This window comes from Pseudorasbora parva, chromosome 13, assembly GCF_024679245.1.
Source record: "Pseudorasbora parva isolate DD20220531a chromosome 13, ASM2467924v1, whole genome shotgun sequence".
NCBI classification, from domain to species: Eukaryota; Metazoa; Chordata; class Actinopteri; order Cypriniformes; family Gobionidae; genus Pseudorasbora; species Pseudorasbora parva.
The window spans coordinates 41,644,010-41,660,052 of NC_090184.1; the positions used below are offsets into that span (position 1 = coordinate 41,644,010).

Here is a 16,043-nt window from a genome sequence, read left to right on the forward strand (position 1 = left end):
CAGACCAGGCCACCTTCTTCCATTACTCCGTGGTCCAGTTCTGATGCTCACATGCCCACTGATGGTGCTTTTAGGGGTCAGCATGAGCACCATGACTGGTCTGTGTCTATGCAGCCCCATATGCAACAAACTGATGCTCTGTGTATTCTGACACCTTGCTATCAGAACCAGCATTAACTGCTTGAGCAATTTGACCTATAGTAGCTCATCTGTTTGATCAGACCACACAGGCCAGCCTTCACTCCCCACGTGCATCAATGAGCCTTGGCCGCCCATGACCCTGTGGCCGGTTCTCCACTGTTCCTTCCTTGGAGCACTTTTGATAGATACTGACCACTGCAGACCGGGAACATCACACAAGAGCTGCTCTGACCCAGTTGTATAGCCATCACAATTTGGCCTTTGTCAAACTCGCTCAAATCCTTAAGCTTGCACATTTGTCCTGCTTCTGACACATCAAGAAAAGCTATCTATCGATCTATCTATCTATCTATCTATCTATCTATCTATCTATATATATATATATATATATATATATATATATATATATATATATATATATATATATATATATATATATATATATATATATATATAATTACACACTTTACATATCGTAATTAATGTAATGAATGTGATGACGTCACGCATGCGCTTAGGTTGAGCCATTCAGGGCTTGCAGATGCATGTGCGCGTTCACGAGACGCGGACGGGAGCGTGCCGTGTTGACGGACGCGAGTGACTGGAGAGGCAACATGTCCACCACAGCCGCCGCGCAGCTGAACAACAATGAAGAACAGGGACTCAACGGTAATACTCCGTCCATATTTCTGCAGGGAAAACTCGTGAGGGGTACTAATGTCTCTTTAGATCTGTTGTCTGTGCATATTTAATTTTTCTATGGCGCTTTAAAACGCTGTTATGCAACATCTATTGTCTCACTTCGCTCAATGGCTGGAATTTCCTCCTTGCTCTTAGGGGAGGAGTTAAAGGGCGGGAGAATAAGATGGCGTCATAACGTGAGAGCAAATGAGAATGAATGCTGTGGCGTTGCTTGGCAACGCAGAATGATTGATTGGAACGTAAGCCAACCGTTTTAGAGGGATTTTAAGTTCGAGCGCTGTGAAGGCGGGGCTACGTTGATATCAAAACAAGGCGAAAAGAGGGTTGAGAAAAATGGAGGCGGGGGCGTGTAAATAACTAATGAAACCGTTTGAGAGATGAATTTATTTCAGTGTAATATAACTGGCTATTGCCTTGATATTTTCCTGTTCATTTAAGTCCTCCGTTTTGTTTTAGATTTAGCTGCTGGGTTATTGCAGTTAAGGAGTACTTCACACCCTCATCATGGGTTTATACATACTGAATAAATTATATTTTTAAAGACTCAAATCTTATTAGTTAGTTTCTTTTCTCAGAATGCTACAATTAAGTGAACACAAAGGTTCGTTTTCAATAATTGTACTACTTCAGTAGATATTGTCTTTGTCTGACCTGTCCTGAAAACAGCAGCCAATATTGTTACCCCCCATTTTGTCATCTTTGTGTATTAAAACCAAATGGTCAGCTGACCTAAGCACTTTTTCTTAAATTTTCGTATTCATTCTGAACCTCTGAACAATTCCATTGGTTGCACATGCGAAACGAAGCGCAAATCATATTTCTTTCTTTTGTTTATTTGGGCATATCAATAAACAGTTTGGAGAGCATAGAGTTGCTTCCTCTAGAACCAAATATTAACTGCACTTTTGCTCTTAATTCTTGCACAAGCATTGTAGGTTAGATTATAATGCAGATGGATCTTCATATGCATGCATGAATAATTCTGCAAATGTAAAAGAACATGGAGAAATGTATCAGTGCTCTGAATCAGTGCTTATTTTGGGGGGTAATTTCTATAGAATGACTAAACATTTGAACAAATTCTTACACTCAAATGGATACTTTGACAATTTTCAATCTGGTTTCCGTCCACATCACAGTACAGAGACAGCGCTCATAAAGATTATAAATGATATTCGCTTAAACACTGATACAGGCAAAACATCAATTCTGGTACAACTGGATCTCAGTGCCGCATTCGATACTGTTGACCACAACATACTTCTAGACAGGCTGGAAAACTGGGTTGGGCTTTCTGGAATGGTCCTCAAATGGTTCAGATCATACTTAGAAGGGAGAGGTTATTATGTGAGTATAGGAGACCATAAGTCTGAGTGGACGTCCATGACATGCGGAGTCCCACAAGGGTCAATTCTAGCACCTCTCCTGTTTAACCTGTATATGCTGCCACTGAGCCAAATAATGAAAAAGAACAATATTGCTTACCACAGCTATGCTGATGACACCCAGCTCTACTTAGCACTATCACCTAATGACTACAGCCCCATTGACTCGCTGTGCAAATGCATTGATGAAGTTAACAACTGGATGTGCCAAAACTATCTTCAGTTAAACAAAGACAAAACCGAAATCACTACATTTGGAAACAAAGATGAAATTCTCAAGGTGAACGCATATCTTGAGGCAAAAGGCCTGATAACAAAAAATCAAGTCAGGAATCTTGGAGTGATTTTACAGTCCGACCTGAGTTTCAGTAGTCATGTCAAAGCAATAACTAAATCAGCATACTATCATCTGAAAAATATTGCAAGGATTAGATGTTTTGTCTCCAGGCAAGACTTAGAGAAACTCGTTCATGCTTTCATCACCAGTAGGGTGGACTATTGTAACGGCCTTCTCACTGGCCTTCCTAAAAAGACCATTAGACAGCTGCAGCTCATACAGAACGCTGCTGCCAGGATTGTGAGCAGAACCAGAAAATATGACCATATCACACCAGTCCTCAGGTCTTTACACTGGCTTCCAGTTACATTTAGGATCGATTTTAAAGTACTATTACTTGTTTATAAATCAATCAATGAGCTAGGACCTCAATACATCGCAGATATGCTGATTAAATACAAACCCAACAGATCACTCAGATCAGCAGGATCAAGTCAGTTAGAAATACCAAGAGTTCACTCAAAGCAAGGAGAGTCTGCCTTTAGCTATTATGCCAGCCGCAGTTGGAACCAGCTTCCTGAACAGATCAGATTTGCTCCAACAGTAGCCACATTCAAATCCAGACTCAAAACACATCTGTTCAGCTGTGCGTTTACTGAATGAGCTCTGAGCACTGTATGTCCGACTGATTGCACCCTATCTTATCTCTTTATTCTTTTTATAATTATTTTAGTTTACCTTTGTTCTTATCTCTGGTTATTGTTTATTTTATATGTTCTTTTGAGTTGAATATGACGAGTGAAAACTGGGTTTGATGGAAATAGTAAGTTTGACAATAAGGTTTGAGTATGTGTAAATCTGTGGAGGGTATGATGAGTGAGTAAGGGTTTTAACAAGAAGGTTCCTGAGTAAAAATCAGGGAATAGTGATTAAAATGGATATTATGAACGTGTTTGAGAAAGAAATGAATGAGAGGTGTTCTAATTAAGATGGTACATGTATGTAGGCAGTAAACTGAAGAATGTTTATTTTTATATCAGATCATTATTGTGGATCTGACCATTTTATTTTATTTTATCTTATTTATTTATTTTTTTATTTTTTATTTTTTTTTATTTTTTTTTTTATTATTATTATTATTATTTTAATTACTATATCTTTACGACTGTTTTAACTATGCTTGTTTTTAATTCTTTATTCGTCCATATGGTATTCTTTTTTTTCTCATGCATTTGTTACCACTATTTTAATTAATTTCTATGTAAAGCACGTTGAATTGCCATTGGGTATGAAATGTGCTATACAAATAAACTTGCCTTGCCTTGCCTTAAACATGGTACAAGCTAACAGAAGTTTGCTATTAGTTAGCTGAAGGCATATTCAAATTCATATGCAATCTTAAAATATTTGATGAATATGCAAGTGGGATGTGTAGCGTTTGTTGTGTTGTTGGTGTTGGTAATAACCTTTCCCTGCTGTCTGTGCTGTTGTGAATGCATTTAGATGTAAAGTGATGTGGGCATGTAAGGTCCATTATGTGATTTATGACAGGTGAGTCCTTTAAAAAATGTCCAAACAAGTCAACAGTTTTACTTTCTTAATACACACTCATACTCTTGTTATGCAGAATTCACCGATGCACATTATTCTGATGAAAAATAGTTATCTTTTCAGATTTTCAGATGTCAACAAGTCAAAGTTATTTTTCAGCCCCTCATATCAAATATCTCACTTTTCACCATCCAATCAATTCCTGACGGATCAAAGCAAGTCCCACCCTACAATAATTCTTCTTTGAATACACGATTGCACTTGGAAATGTGTCACATTACGGAAAAGAGAAAAGGTTCTGGCTTCGTTTACACATTGGATTTCCACTTGTCATCAACATAGTGATTTACCTACCAGTCCTAGACAGCATTTACACATCCTATGATACCCAAAAATGCTGTCTAGATAGGCAGCTCAACAGTTTTTGTCTTCTCTCACATTCTGTCCAGTTTTAGAGAGCTTTCAGAAGGTGCAAACTCATAAAAATGAGTCATTCTGTTTACTAGTTAGCATTTAGTGGTGGTGAATAGTAGGTTTCTCCGTGTCTGTGACACACAGACAGATCTGGGTTACAGACACAGCAGGGGGATGGGAGAGGGAAAAGCAGCGAGTGGTTTGATGTGCCAGAGATTACATAATCCCTCCCTTCCTCCCGCTCCGGGCCTGCAGTGAATTCCATCAGTGCACCCAGAGCTGGTGTTATCTGTGCATTCGTTTGAATATTTAGAGATAGTCATTCATTACTTTTTGTCCTAGGATGTGGCCAAGTTAGATATATATATATATATATATATATATATATATATATATATATATATATAAAATGTTATGTGAGTGGTGTTCGCCCATGCACGTTGTCAAGGTGTTGCTATGCAGTTGTTCTGGTGGTTACTACATGGTCCCTCTTCAATGCAAGCCTGTGGGAAGTCTGAGCTGAGGTTTGTTGTGATACAGTGTGACAAACAAATGCTTTCAGATGAAGAGCTGGTGGAATGTAGTCTGAAATGGCAACATGCCCGTAACTGTAGTCAAATGGGAGAGTTCATTGTTTGTGGGCTGGTCTCTGGGGAAAGATTTTGCCATAATAAGATGATCAGACATGCTCATTTAAACAGGATGCTGGTTTATTAGTGCCAAAATTTGTTTATTATTTCCCTTGATGTTGTAAAAATGATTACACTTTTAATTAAAGGGTTAGTTCACCCAAAAATTAAAATTGTCATTAATTTCTCACCCTCATGTCTTTCCAAACCTGTAAGACATTCGTTCATCTTCGGAACACAAAATATAGATATTTTTAGAGAAATGCCGTCCATTGAAAATTAGCACTTTAAAGCACCAGAAATGTAAAAACATAATTAAAGTAATCAATGTAACTCCAGTGGTTGAACCTCAATTTTATGAAGCAACACAATATATTAATGTGCATCGGGCATTCACAAGAGCACTATGACGCATGTGTGTTGTTGACGTAAGATGTTAGGTGAATGCACGTTGGAGATAAATATTTTGTGAATAAAGTGGTAAATTGTTTTCAGTAAGTTTCAGAACTAAAAACATCCTTGTTATGCTTGTCCAAAACCAGCTTTTTTAATCTGGCCCAGCGAATGACTCATTTTGCATTAATGTGACTATTTATGATGTAATACATTTACATTTAATCATTTAGCAGACGCTTTTATCCAAAGCGACTTACAAGGCCAACAACCTGTAAGAGCTGTAAGAAGCCTCAGTTAATTAAGCACAGTACACAAACAATTGTTTTGTGTTGTTTTTTTAAACTTCAACTCTTGTCAGCGGAAACAGATGACGTTGTATTTTTTATGGTCTATGTTTTCAACAATGTGAATGTCTTAATTGAGCGTTATTTATTTGGATTTATGGATTCTTTGGTAAATCAGTCTAAATTTCAGTGCTGGCTTTGCAAATAGACTTTAACGCTATGGACTTGACAGTAATGCGACAACATGCAAGTAACCGTGTAAATTCTAATGCCTGATCTGATCAGTCAGGTGTTCTTTGTCTGTGTCAGTGAATCAAACCAGTGACTTATGCTCAACTTCACATTTTTTCTCTTAGGATTAAAATAATACTAGCAATTTCGTATGCAAAGTGTAAACCATTCACAGCAGAGGGCATTAACACTGAAGTCTCACAGGAGACATGCCCCTTCAAAAAGAGCGTCCAAATCAGAGGCTTAAATCAGGGTAGGAAAAATACCTTTTATATAAATGATGACCGTTTTTGATTTAAAAATCATACTGTAACATGTTCTAAATGTTATTGTGTTTTAGTGGACAAGGAGTTTAATGTTTAGAGGACACTGTTCATTTTGGTGTTGTGGACTGTTATCATACTTCATTACCTGTTATTGGAGGTTCGGGTTAAATATGCGAAGAGGCTCCACCCCCTAGGGGTTTTTTGGGGAAAAAGCGGAAATAAAGGGGAGAGGAGTGCCTCGCTGTTTCAAGTGCGGTTCTCTGTTCAAGTCGGGGTGTGTACGGCGTGGGTTGTGGCCTACAACAGCCCAAATACCCCCCCTTTTTCACCAACACGTCTCATTATTGCCTGAGAACGTTACAATACTAACATTATAGGTGCACCCCAGAAAACAACATAAAACAATGCAGTTTATGACACTGTTACATTAAAAAGATCTTCATTTGCGAATTGAAGATGAGCAAAAGTCTTACGGGTTTGGACGACATGAGTGTGAGTGATAAATGACAGAATTATAATTTTTTAGGTGAACTACCCCTTTGATAGAATTTTCTTAAAAACACTTACGGTAGTTTGTTTGGCGCAACGGCAGAAACTAAGGGTGAACTCAACCACCCAGAACAGCACAAAACAATGCATTATGTTATTAAAGCATCATGAGACCTGTTTGTGGATCTTTGTGTTTCCTAGCAACAGTGAGGGTCAGATGGGACACATACGTGTCTCATGTTTGCACCAGGTCAACAGAGGATGTGTGTTCTTAGAAGTCAGTCTCGTATTCGCTTTTGAGCAAAATGTGTGTTTTTTTACTTTGCTTAAATGCTGGCGTTCTCACTGCGTACTCTGTCCTGATGTCAATCCCCAAATCCCCTGAATTAGTCTGCCTAGAGAGTGAATTAAAAAACCCCGCTCAGCTCCACTCCAGTGAACATAAGAAACTCATGAAAGGCTAAATAATTTATCTGGTTTAAAAGACCATTTAAATGCAGGAGCCGATGCTAATGATGACTGTTTGGGCTTTTTAGGGTCCTGGGTGGAGCTGGAGATGAACGGAAACACTCAGCAGCAGAACACCAGCTTGTCCTCGCTTCTGCTGGGGAATGGGAACCAAGGCGAGTCCCAGGCTTCACAGGCCCTGGAGGCTGTGCAGGAGGAAGAGGAGGTCCTAACCGGAGGACTGGAGCACGTGCCTTCCTCCTCCTCTATTCATAACGGAGACATGGAGAAAATCCTACTGGACGCCCAACATGAGTCCAGCCCCAGCAGTTCATCCTGCAACAGGTACGACAGGTTCTCCTGTCCTTCAAACCAAACACTCAAAATGACTGACATGAAGAGTGTTTCTAATGGATAAAATGAGTGGACTACACCCCAGACCAGGGTTAGAGTGCCAGAGGCCAGAGTGCCAGAGTGCATTATAGAGAGCAAAAAGACCCACTTTTTCAGAGGTGTTGGAAGTATTTTTTTCATTCATTTCTCCCATAGGGGTTTCAAAAAGGTCTTTGTTAGAGGAACTGTATGTAAGAAATGTATTTCAATGAATCATAAAATGGCCCTGATATGTCACTAGACATTAAGAAATTATGTTCATTTCAAATACTTCTATCACTGACAACAGTATTCCGGCCAGGATATTGTCATTTAAAAGTTGTTGTTGCAGCCCTCTACTGATGTTGATGTTGTCATGTTGTTTTGGTCTGAAGCTCCGCCCTCCACCTATCGACCAATCATGAAGTCGGTAGTGTTTCGGCATCCGGGTTGCCAGATCTGTAACTAGATGCATCTGTAACTAGATCTAGTTACCACAGCTGCAGAACTACAAACGATCCTGCTGATCCTGTAGCCAATCTGGCAACCTCGAGTCAGGGGGAGGGGGAGGGGGAGGGGGAGAGTGATTGCAGTACCAGTTTTGACCACAATCTTACATACACTTAGCCTAGAAATCTAGACGCACCCTAGCAGCAGCAAATCTAATCCGCCGCGAGTGTCGTCTAGGATACATGTCTGAGCTGTAAAAAACAAACTGGTCAGGCCAATCACATCGTGTATAGAGTCGGTGGGCGGGGCTTAACATAATGACGGCAGAGTTGCGTGCGTGCTTCTTGTAAACACAGAAGCTGGCGAACGGTGGTCTTTCGAATCAGCTTTGACCGCGACTCTTCGGAGTTTTGCCAACCGGATACGGCGAATGTTTAATCTTCCACAAGCTCCGCTTCACCTTCGTTGCTCTGGTTGGTTGTAGCGCTATCCAATCGTGTGCAGAGGGAGTTTGAAAGACAACCGTTTATCCCGCCCCTCAGATTGAGCTGTCAATGGTGAGTTTCCAGACCAAACATCTTGATGTGGGTCTGGCTTGTCAGGCTAACATGCACTTCCTTTAAAGAACACATAACACAGTTTCTGCCAGTCTCATGTAGACATGTGCCGATTTTCGATAATGCGATTTATCACGATAATGAATATGCACGATATTGTTATCATGGGCACTTTAAAATATCGTAAATAATAAATTATTAACAATTTATAATTTTTTTTATAATGCACTCAAGAATACTTTGCCCATCAACCGTATAAATGCTCAATACCGCTGTATTCTGCGTCAAAGGGACACGCGCTCAGATATAAACAAGCCCAACGTGCGTTTGCACAGGACTGAACCGGTGAAGGAGACGCGCTGCTGAAGTGCCGCTCAGTGACAGCAGAGGGCGCTGATAAACTGAAGAATGCAGCCGGTTACCCCGGAAACCAGCAAACAAACAAAAAAACGCACAGCCATTCGTTTTTGTAATCTCAATGTCATCACAGCACCAAATACTTAATACTTAAAGACTTAATAGGCTATTTATTTTCAAATTTAAACATTTTTTATGTTTTAATCTGGACTACAACATACCCTAATGATTAGAACTGTTCTAATTATTTGTTATTGTTCAGTATAACTTTGAGATACGACTTCATTAGTTAACATGTTAATTCATTATTACCAAACTGACAATGAAAAATACTTATAAAGAATTAATCATTCTATGTTCATTTCTTAGTTACTTTTTAATAACATTAAAATCAAAATCAAAATAACTTTTAATGGACCTAAGATAAAACTAACAATGATCAGTATTTCTTAACTAACATTACCAAAAACATTATACTTTCTGTACCAAATGTAGCTATTGCTCAATCTTAGTTAATGCATTAACTAATGAGCCCTTATTGTAATTTGTAAGCCTACCTGTTGTTTATAGCCTAATTCTTTTGCACTTTAATCTGTTTGAAAATTGTACTTTTACAGCTCTGAAAAAAATCAAGAGACCACTTAACATTGATTTCTCAATGAGGGTCTCTTAATTTTTTTCCAGAGCTGTATATATTTTTGGTGCATTATTGTATTTAAACATTCAGTTATATTTGTTCTTACAAAAATAGTTCTTAAAGCTGTTATGCTATGGCAACACTTTTTTTTTTTTCAACTTATTTAAATATCGTGATAATATCGTATATCGTGATAAAACTTCATCAATTAATCGCAGCGTGAAAAATTGATATCGGCACATGCCTAGTCTCATGTTAATCTTGAGTACCTAAGAGTCTTTAGTTTTATTATATTTATATAAGACAAATACGCTGTAGCGATTCTTTCCATGAACAGCCGAGCTCATGGAGGCGTGCGGTGGGCGGAGCTAAACAGTCCCAAGCATACACACACCTATGACACACACTCAATACACCCTGGCATTATTCCTGTATAACTTTCGATTTCGATTCGTTTGTGTTCTTCCTATTATTCACTCACCGGCTGCGGTGTATTTCCACATGTACAGAGCTTTGATTTAGCACTTTTATTCTTAGATCTGCTGCTCTCTCTAATTCACTCCACACATGATTCGGGTGTCTGCTGTGGTTTTGCTTTCTCTGATCTGTATTTTACATTTCTTTGATGTGTGTTTACAGCCCACCACGACCACACAGTCCTGACCAGGATGAGGGGCAGATCATGTTTGATGTGGAGATGTCCAGCGACAGAGACTGTCAGGTAAGAGCAGAACACACACAGAGAGTCATTACTGAACTACTCTCTAACAGCCAAATAGCGGGATAGTACAGTTATTTAATGAGTGCTGTCTTTTCTCATCTCTTTCAGTCAGAAGATGATAGTCTGGAGAGAGACAAAGAGGATGATATCCTCATGAATAAAGGAGAGAGTTGGGTGGCAGACTGGTCCAGTCGACCAGAGAACATTCCCCCGAAGTAAGAACCCATATAAAACCATTTGGTGTGTATGTTCACAGTTTCAGTTGATCTTCAAATCCTATATTCTTATATAAAATGTAAGATTTTATATATTTACAAAATATTCTATTCTCTGTGAAAACAATTTTTTTTTCCTTTTTTATAGTTTTTATTACAAATATTTTATGTATTGATTGGTTTAAAATATTGTGTATTAATTAAAAATAGTTGTATTACTTATTTATTTTACATTTATTTTATCTTATTTTATAAACTCTCTTTAAAGTACTAAGCTGTCAACAGAAGTGTTCTGCAGTTTAGATGGAAGTATAATGATATCGCTGACCGATCGCAGGGAATGCCAACCTTTTATTATTTATTATCATTTTTATTTATTTATTTCAAATATCATGTATTAATTAAAACAATGTTTAAACAAATAAGGAAATATAACTGTTTTAATTAATACATAATACTTAAAATAAAAAATATTTAAAAGATATATATATTAAATATATTTTATATATAAATATTGATTAAGTTTTTGTAAAATGTATAAAGTAAATACCATTATTTTATTTAATAGACAATACTTAAAGGATAAATAAAATAAAATAATAAATAATTTTATCTTAATAAAGAAATAATAAAAAAAATATATAAGAAATATTAAATAATAATTAAATCATTTTTAAATAATTTTTATTAAGGTAAATAATTTGTATTAAAGGTAAATAATTTTTATTAAGAAATAGAAATATTTACCTGATATTTCTTATATATTTAAAAAAATGTTTAAATATATTTAATTGTATTATTTCTTTAGTAAGATAAAATAATGTATTGTTTTATTTTATTTATCCTTTACGTATTATCTATTAATTAAAAAATGTATTTACTTATTCATTAAAAAAATAATCAATATTTCTATATAAAATGTATTTAATATTTTAAAAATATATGTACTTTTTTATTTTAAAAATAAAAACATTTTATTATGTATTAATTTAAATTTTTTTTTTCCTTATTTGTTTAAAACAGATTTAATTTATATTTTTAAAAACATATTTAAATAATATATATTTTAAATGTATCTTTATTTAGAAAAAAATATTTTGCTCAAAAATACTTGGGTTACCCTCGTATACTGTTGATTGCTTAAAAAAAAAAAGGAAAAAAAAGGAAAAATAAGTCTTTATTCTGTTGTTCCCTCAGTAAAGTACCAAGCTCTCAGCAGTGTTCTGCAGTTTAAGTGAGACATTAGTGTAAAGGTTTTCTTTGACCACTCACAGGGAATTCCACTTCCGGCACCCGAAGCGTTCTGGATCGGTGTCTCTGAGCATGAGAAAGACCGGCGCTATGAAGAAAGGAGGTGTGTTCTCCGCTGAGTTCCTCAAAATGTTCGTGCCCTCGCTGCTGCTCACCCACATCCTGGCTCTGGGACTGGGGTGAGTGCCAAACACCATATACTGTACCAGCGCAACCTGTGCGTTTCACAATAATCACTTCAGAGCAGCATATGAATGTAGATGAAGCTGCAGGGATGGTGATGCATGCTGATACTATTAAAGGGTTAGTTCACCCAAAAATTTAAATTATTTAATTAATTACTCACCCTCATGTCGTTGGACACCCGTAACACCTTCGTTCATCTTCAGAACACAAATGAAGATATTTTTGTTGAAAGCTGATGGCTGAGAAAGGCTTCAGAAAGGCCTCCATTGGCATTCAGTACATTTCCACTGACCCACTCACAAGACCCATAAAGGCACTAAAGACGACATTACAAAGTCTATCTCACTACGGCGGCTGTACAATCATTTTACAATGCGACGAAAATAGTTATTGTGTGCACAAAAGTCTAAATTACGACTTTATCCACTAAGTTATTGACTTGAACTCGACGCATGCGCTCGAATATGACGCAGATCCGCCGCTCGAAAACGTGACCCGGAAGAGGAGGAGCGCCGCTATCACGTGAGATCCCGTCAGAGACCTACACGGAAGACAATATCTTGGTGGATTAAGTCATTATTTAGATTTTTTTTGCGCACAATAACTATTTTCGTCACATTGTAAAATGATTGTACAGCCACTGTAGTGAGATAGACTTTGTAATGCCGTCTTTAGTGCCTTTATGGGTCTTGTGAGTGGGTCAGTGGAAATGTACTGAATGCCAATGGAGGCCTTTCTGAAGCCTTTCTCAGCCATCAGCTTTCAACAAAAACATCTTCATTTGTGTTCTGAAGATGAACAAAGGTGTTACGGGTGACCAACGACATGAGGGTGAGTAATTAATGAAATCATTTTCATTTTTGGGTGAACTAACCCTTTAATATATAGTAAAGGTCTTGCATGCGTACTACGTAATTTAAGAAGTAAATGTTTTGGCTGATAAAATGTATTTATTTGTACATAAAGCTTATACTTTTTTTGCCCTGAAATGCACTTTTAATCACGGTTTCCTGCGCAAGAAAGACATAATTTATTTTTACTTGACCCTCAGCTTTCTTACGTTTGGGGTGGTAAGATGTTTAAGAAAGATGTCTCTTCTCCTCCTCTGATGATGATGATGATCATCAGTGAGAATGATTTCTGATGATGCTGAAAATTCAGCTTTGATCACAGGAATAAATTACACTTTATAATATATTCACATAGGAAACAGTTATTTTAAATGGTAATAATATTTCAAAATATTGTGTTTTACTGCATTTTTTGATTATATAAATGCTACTTTGGTGAGAAGAAGAGACTTCTTTCAAAATAAAAAGTCCTTTCCTAGCTTATTTGAGCAGAGCTCTATACATATATACTGTATAAATATTATATTATAAAAATACATATACACTGATTATATTATAAAAATACTATGTCCTTTTTTAGGGTCTACATTGGGAAGAGGTTGACTACCCCCTCCACCAGCTCATTTTAAACCGGATCAGACCCCAGTGCCTGGATGTCCCGTTATGAGCAGCCGTGGCACAGCAGTGGCCAATCGTGTGATGGTCTCTCTCTCTCTCTCTCTCTCTCTCTCTCTCTCTCTCTCTCTCTCTCTCTCTCTCTCTCTCTCTCTCTCTCTCTCTCTCTCTCTCTCTCTCTCCCCTCTTGCTCTCTCTCTCTCTCTCTCTCTCTCTCTCTCTCTCTGTCGTTTCTTTAAATCCACACTCCTGGTTTCCCATCACCGCCTCTGCTGGGAGACGTTTCGCTTGTTGACCTTTATCTGTCGCAGTTCCTCGCCCTCTAACGCCGTGGCTTACTGACATATTTGATATGTTTTTGTTTGGACATGTTCAGAATTATTCACTGACACAAGCTAAAGCCCCAGTTACCTCTCCATCACTACAACCACGGCCTTTTATCTTTTATTTCTGCATGATACGCTTCATACGCGACTAATATGGAGCGTCTGTGTGCTCCTGGATGTGGCCGGTAATCTTGGGAAGTTACTGTTTTGGGTACCACTGACTGGACGGATACACAGTATAGTGCTATCTTTATATCAAGCATATTGACTCTTAATAGAAAATTTAGTGAGGCTTCGCACTAGAGCGATAAACATTTGAGTTACGACAGAATCATAAATGCATGTCAGAGTCGTAGGAGAACGGGCGCTTCATGAGACTGTTTAAAGTCATTTTTTTACATATGTCAGTACGCTCGCTGCATTATGTTGGACTGTTACGAAAATTACTTCTAGACTTATTTTATGTAGAATGTAAACCTTAAGAGGTTCCTCTAAGTTTGATGCAGTTGCTGAATATTCTGTTTGCTTCCAGAAAGGTCTAGTATGATAGATAAAAAACTTTGCTGTTTTTCTAATCAAACGAGCTTTAGAGAAAGAGATCAGCATGGACGTACATCTGTTTAAGAGCCAAACTGGTCAGATTAGTTGTTGCTTTACACACATACAAACTTACACTCTCTCGTTTGCCTTGATGCATATCCTGCTTGCAGCAGTTTCTGACTGTGTATCTCTCAGTGCCAAAGGGTTTCCACCGTCAAACCCAACACGAGTCCCTCGCACTTCATAGACTCGGTCTGGTTTGAGTGGATTATTTTCTTGCTGTCGGTCACTCCATTTTGACAACACCTTACAAGGCCTTTGATTTTACTGTGAACACCCTGTTGATATTAGTCATAGTGTTTTATAGTTGTGTATTATACGCTGTTGAACGTACTTTTGTCAAGGCAACAGATCCACACTCTGTGTACATTTTTTAATATGACATGGTGTCGTTTTACAGATGAAACTTCTCGTTTAGAAGACTTAAACGTACCGATTTACAGATGAAATCTGTTGTGAACATGTCCAGGTCATATTTTAAACCCATGAACGGTCATTTTGATCGATTGTATTCAAAATTATAAAGACCTAAGCCAGGTTTTAATAGCAATAAGATATTGAGGTATTAATTTCATGACAATTAACCTTCATCCCTGTAACATCCTGTAACAAATCCTTCCCTCACAGGTCAAAATGACACAAAGCCCTTAAATTATATCAGTTCATTTTTATAATATTTTTCCTATTTTTAATGCAAAAAATTTTTAAACTATTTTTAATTTTATTTACCTTTAAAGGTGAACTATGTAGTATTTTTGCAGTGAAATATCCAAAAACCACTAGGCCGGTGTTATATATTTTGTTCAGTTGAGTACCTACAATATCCCAGATGTTTCCAACTATTTGTAAATTGTGAGAAAATTGCTATTTTAACTAAGGACCGGGACGTTTCAGCATTGCATTTGAGAGAGTCGCCTGTCAATCGCGTCATATCTGCGTTACCCTCGGTTTCAGCTTTTATTTGGCAGGAGCGCTTTACTCTTAGCAGTGTGAACAACTGAACCCACGGAGTAAAGTCATACCATCGTTTTAAACACACTTAAATGTATCTAATATGATAAACAGAGCTCCATTACCTCAAAATCATAACCGGAAGAGCGGATCTGTGCAGGCGCCCGGCAAATGAGTCCCGTCCCGTCATAATAAAAGTCCCGGTATTCGCAAGGCGGGTATTTGTTTAACAATCGCTCCAGCAGCTTTGCTCAGGTCCATAACACTCGGTCCTGCTCTGCTTTAGACTACAGTAACGTTAATAACCGCATGCATGAGCGTGATTTCTGCCCGAGTCCTATTTTTCACCGGCTGTGAGGTGAAGACCACATCTCCCAAGATGCTGCGCTCACACTTTGCGTCATCAAACTACGCATTTGTTTTGCATAGGCGCCCTCCAGTGGACAAAAGCTGCATAGTGCACCTTTAAATTACTAGATTTATTAAATTAATAATATAATTCAAGCACATACTTCACATTATTTAAACTTAAACTCAAATAACCCCAATACATGCAATAATCAGCTCAAAATATCCCACATTGGGTCAATTTGGGTCCTAAAGTCAGATTTTGGGTTTAGTACACATTCAGAGTACACATGTAGACATTATTTAAAAAAAAAAATGTAAATTATTATTACCCTTGAGGGAAGAATGTGTTACTTTTTTATTGCAACCACATAAACTCCTCAAATCCTCTTTG

The 16,043-nt window shown here is 37.5% G+C and overlaps 1 protein-coding gene across 1 annotated transcript; it reads left to right on the forward strand.

The window, feature by feature from the left end:
* The first annotated feature begins 685 nt into the window (after window positions 1–685).
* Window positions 686–13,600, forward strand: bnip3la (BCL2 interacting protein 3 like a). The gene is made up of 6 exons (XM_067414436.1): window positions 686–810; window positions 7,302–7,557; window positions 10,225–10,306; window positions 10,415–10,521; window positions 11,796–11,951; window positions 13,390–13,600. The coding sequence occupies exons 1-6, from the start codon at window positions 687–689 to the stop codon at window positions 13,436–13,438; spliced, it is 774 nt and encodes a 257-aa protein (XP_067270537.1). The 5' UTR covers window position 686; the 3' UTR covers window positions 13,439–13,600.
* Window positions 13,601–16,043: the final 2,443 nt, after the last annotated feature.

Coding starts and splice junctions, on each gene's coding strand:
- bnip3la (XM_067414436.1), top strand. CDS start 687: ATGTGCGCGTTCACGAGACGCGGACGGGAGCGTGCCGTGTTGACGGAC. Junction 10,307..10,414: donor CCAGCGACAGAGACTGTCAG/GTAAGAGCAGAA, acceptor CATCTCTTTCAG/TCAGAAGATGATAGTCTGGA. Junction 11,952..13,389: donor ATCCTGGCTCTGGGACTGGG/GTGAGTGCCAAA, acceptor GTCCTTTTTTAG/GGTCTACATTGGGAAGAGGT.